This window comes from Anoplopoma fimbria, chromosome 9 (assembly GCF_027596085.1).
Source record: "Anoplopoma fimbria isolate UVic2021 breed Golden Eagle Sablefish chromosome 9, Afim_UVic_2022, whole genome shotgun sequence".
Lineage (NCBI taxonomy): Eukaryota > Metazoa > Chordata > Actinopteri > Perciformes > Anoplopomatidae > Anoplopoma > Anoplopoma fimbria.
In genome coordinates, this window is record NC_072457.1 from 4,128,627 (window position 1) to 4,132,621 (window position 3,995).

General features: G+C 38.4%; 1 protein-coding gene across 1 annotated transcript; it reads left to right on the forward strand.

The window, feature by feature from the left end:
* Positions 1-200: 200 nt before the first annotated feature.
* On the forward strand, positions 201-3,660 carry LOC129095851 (methyl-CpG-binding domain protein 2-like). Its single transcript, XM_054604435.1, has 5 exons — positions 201-293; positions 1,288-1,322; positions 1,502-1,608; positions 2,199-2,234; positions 2,444-3,660. Exons 3-5 carry the CDS (start codon positions 1,502-1,504, stop codon positions 2,955-2,957), a joined length of 657 nt encoding a protein of 218 aa, XP_054460410.1. The 5' UTR covers positions 201-293; positions 1,288-1,322; the 3' UTR covers positions 2,958-3,660.
* The last annotated feature ends 335 nt before the right edge of the window (positions 3,661-3,995 follow it).

Here is a 3,995-nt window from a genome sequence, read left to right on the forward strand (position 1 = left end):
CCCAGAAATGAATCAGTCAGTAGCAGGCCTTAAAAGGTAATCATAAGTTATGAGGGCTACGTATCAACACTAAATGTACGATGTTCAACTTCCTAAATGAGACAGCAGAATGTCTTTCTTCTACATCGTTACTCAAGAGTCTTGCTTAAATAAGGGCATGGTTCCATTCTGAGGGTTTGGCCACCGGTCAACCCACCTTTATAAAAATGTCACTTTCTTCTGACTGCATTCACAGCCACAGCCACTCGCACTGAGAAGAAAACAGATAATAACATCGTTCTCCACCAAAGCAGGTAATACGATTTTCCTTGAAAACTAAAATTTCATAAGACAAAAAGAAATAAGGTAAATGGGGGGTTTCCTCTTCACAAAGAATTTGTTGTGAGGGATTGAAAGATCGAGAATAAGAGGTTTGAAGTTTCATGCCTTGTTAACACCAAAAGTAATTTTTTGCTTGCTTTTTATGACGTATTAGAGTTCGAATTTGTCAGTGTGATTTTCAAAAGTTCCAAAACAAAGCTTTTGAACTGATGAACAAGATTAAATGATAGACTCTAGTAACAGTAAACCCATGTTTTTGCCTCAATTTATTGTTTTATAAACCTTGTTGTTTTTACATATTTACTCTTTACTGAGTCTTTGAATCTTTAATAAGCTGTTCAGTTCAAGAACAGGTCATAAAGCCTATTAAACAAGACTATGTTAACTTTGATGAACAATTACACGATAAAGACGTGTTGAATTCCTCTTCAATTCCCATGACTGTGATGAGTTAGCTGCTTTACAGACATCATCCTTAGGCAACAACCAACACGTCTAAAGGTTAGAAACAGTATGCTTCCTCATTGAGGTGACATTTCATTTTTCTGCGAGTAAGTTACATAAAAACAAAAATGTATATATCTTTTAGTATAAATTTTTTTGTGATTAACAGTCATTTCAGTCGTTTTCTATATTCAGCTTCTCAAATGTGTGGTTTATCATATATGATAGTAAATCGTATATGTCCAGGTTGTGGACTGTTGGTCTGACAGAGCAAGATGTTTGAAGACGTCACCTTTGGCTTTAGAAAACGAATGGGCATTTTTCACATGACATTAAGAAGACAAAGTACGTTTAATCAAGAAAATAATCAATTAAGACAGTAATTGATAGTTTCAACCCTAGAAGGAACATTGAAATGTTTGTCTTCTGTGACAAATTAGCGTTCCAGTAGCACATTAAAAGAAGAGTCACAAAGAAGGGGAACTGACTCAGCATTTGGTTTTTGTGTGTTCTCTGTTTTAGGGCGTTTACATCTTGTTGGCAGCAGCAGTAAAAAGGTGAGCATTCTCATGAGCCTGACCCTGTTTAAACTTGACAACTTCTGATCTTCCCTTTTTCTATAGAAAGTTGACTTTTGTGGAAACTGCAAAAATATTCGGTATCCAAGATTAAAAACATTTTGAGATTGTAATAAATATCATTATTATCCCTAATGATGTTTGTTAAAAACACTCAGATGGCAGGCCTGTGCTGGATGGCTGTAACGCTGGGCTTGTTGCTGTCTGTTGGAAACAGTTCGGCTGAAAAACAAGACCAGAACCAACTTGCTGGGATCTTGCCAAAGTGAGTTAGCTTGTATTAAATACTCATCCTCCTTTTCTCTAAACAAAACACAACCAACATTCCTGCAGTTCTGTTCTCTCCAATTGGGTTTAAGACAAGTGGACACTGTGGACAGAGTTGAAGGGGACATGTTGTGTTCATTTTCAAGTTCATAAATGTATTCTGGGTTTTTACTAGAACATGTTTCCATGCTTTAATGTTCAAAAGGCACATTCTTTTTCTCATACTGTCTTAACAGACCTGTATTCACCCTCTGTCTGAAACGCTCCATTTTTGACTTTAAGCAAATCTGATTGGCTTGTTGAATCACATTTCTTTTTTAAATACAATAAATTCAAAATAACAAACTAACCAGTTAACATGACAAACTATAAAAGAATGAGCAGTGAAAGGAGCTGCTAATCTTTTAGCTTTAAAAATTAATACATTACAATTGGGATATTGTGTGTTGATTGTCTCTCATATTCAGCCTGTTTCTGTAAATTCTATGATCAGTGCATCCTTCCATCTATCTAACTTTATTAACTTCTGTTCTGAATCAAACAATCAAACATTCCAGTGACATTTTGTTTATATTTTTCATTTGGCAGTTATACACCGAGCTACAATGGCAACACGGGTCAAAGGTGAGTTGGTGATTAAGTAAACATTACTCATGAAGTACTTTTCAAAATAAAAGTTAAAATGTGCTTTATAGCAAAGTAACAACATACATCACAGACTGACTGTAGTTATATTATATGACTGGTGTCTACAGTTTAATTTGGTTCGTATACCTTTTTAACATACTGTTTTAAAATACACTTTCTTTACATCTTGTGTATCTGTTTCCTAGCAGCAACTTGCCATCCAATCCGCTATTCCTGCATCGACGTGTCAGAAGAAATTCCCCCTTACAAAGCAGTCAGGGTGAAGAGGACACATCAAGTGGAGAGACGGGTGGAGGCGAAGACCAAGCACCAAGTACAGAGACAGAACCAGGCGGAGAAATGGTTGGAGGCGAAGGCCAAGCACCAAGTACGGAGACAGGACTAGGTCTAGAAATCTCTGGAGGCCTAGGCGGCAAACGTAGATCACGTTGTAGAGGGCGTAAGTGCAAGGGCAGGCGTAGAGGCAAGGGCAGGCGTAGAGGCAAGGGCAGGCGTAGAGGCAAGGGCAGGCGTAGAGGCAAGGGCAGGCGTAGAGGCGGGAGCAAGCGTAGAGGTGGGGGCAAGCGTAGAGGTGGGGGCAAGCGTAGAGGTGGGGGCAGGCGTAGAGGTGGGGGCAGGCGTGAGGTGGGGGCAGGCGTGGAGGCAGGCGGGGGTAGGGACTGCATTGATCCGGGTAACAACAACATGATAAGGACCTGAGAATCTGAGTAGCAGCCCCAATAAAGCTTACTGATTGTAATCAGCACCGCATGCTTAATAATAAAATGTATTGATAGATTTAATGACTCAAATTATACTGAAAGGATTCCCAGTTTCCAAACTACTCTGCAAAAGTACAGCCAGTGTGTTTCATTTGGGCCGGAGCAAAATGGCAGAATAAATCTTTATGATAATATGCTAGTTACTTAATACATTTTTTTTTTTTTTATCTCAAAAAAATATCTACGACGACCAATCATCAAGCACCTCTGCGGCGATTTAAAAACTATAAATTGATTTGTTTCCCATCTGCCCGAGCAAACCCAACTCGAAAAAGAGACACTTTAAAGTTTAAAAAACAAAAGAATATGTTGGGTCAATATACAGTTCAAACTGTTCAGTTCCCAGGTTGACATTGTTTTAAATAAGCACCAGCCCATTCGCTGGTACTATGTAGTAATTTGAAATATATAGACTGTAAAAACTGAAGTGGCTCATTAGCAGTCGTACGTTCAAGAATAAATCTGATGTGTTGCTATTTGGTTTGTTAAATCTGCCAATTCTGTGTAACTGATGGGAAAACATTCGCTGACGGTGAACAGATTATTTAAATTTTGTTTCCACATTTATCACTGTACTTCTGTCAAGCATTGCCAAATCCTCTGATGTTATGTTCTTTCTGATTAAAGCTTGGCTCAGCATTTATTATGGTCTGTCTGTGTGCAATGTCTCCTGTACAAACTCACTACACCGACACACTGTAAATAAGAGAGTCATTTGATGGTATGAATAGTGAGAGGGGTATCCGTGTTTGGAAACCACAGTGAATGTTGACATAGAGAGCATACAAAGAGAGTGAATACAATGTAAATTTAAGTAAAGACTTAACAATCTAAATCAGACACTCACAGTTTAGCTCTCCTTTGCCTGTTCAGTCACTGTTTCAGGATCATTCAGTTGAACCACAAGAATCCCAGCAAACACCAATTCCTCCCATCAATATGGCTGGCAAGGGAAATCATGCAGTGGAAGATCTTT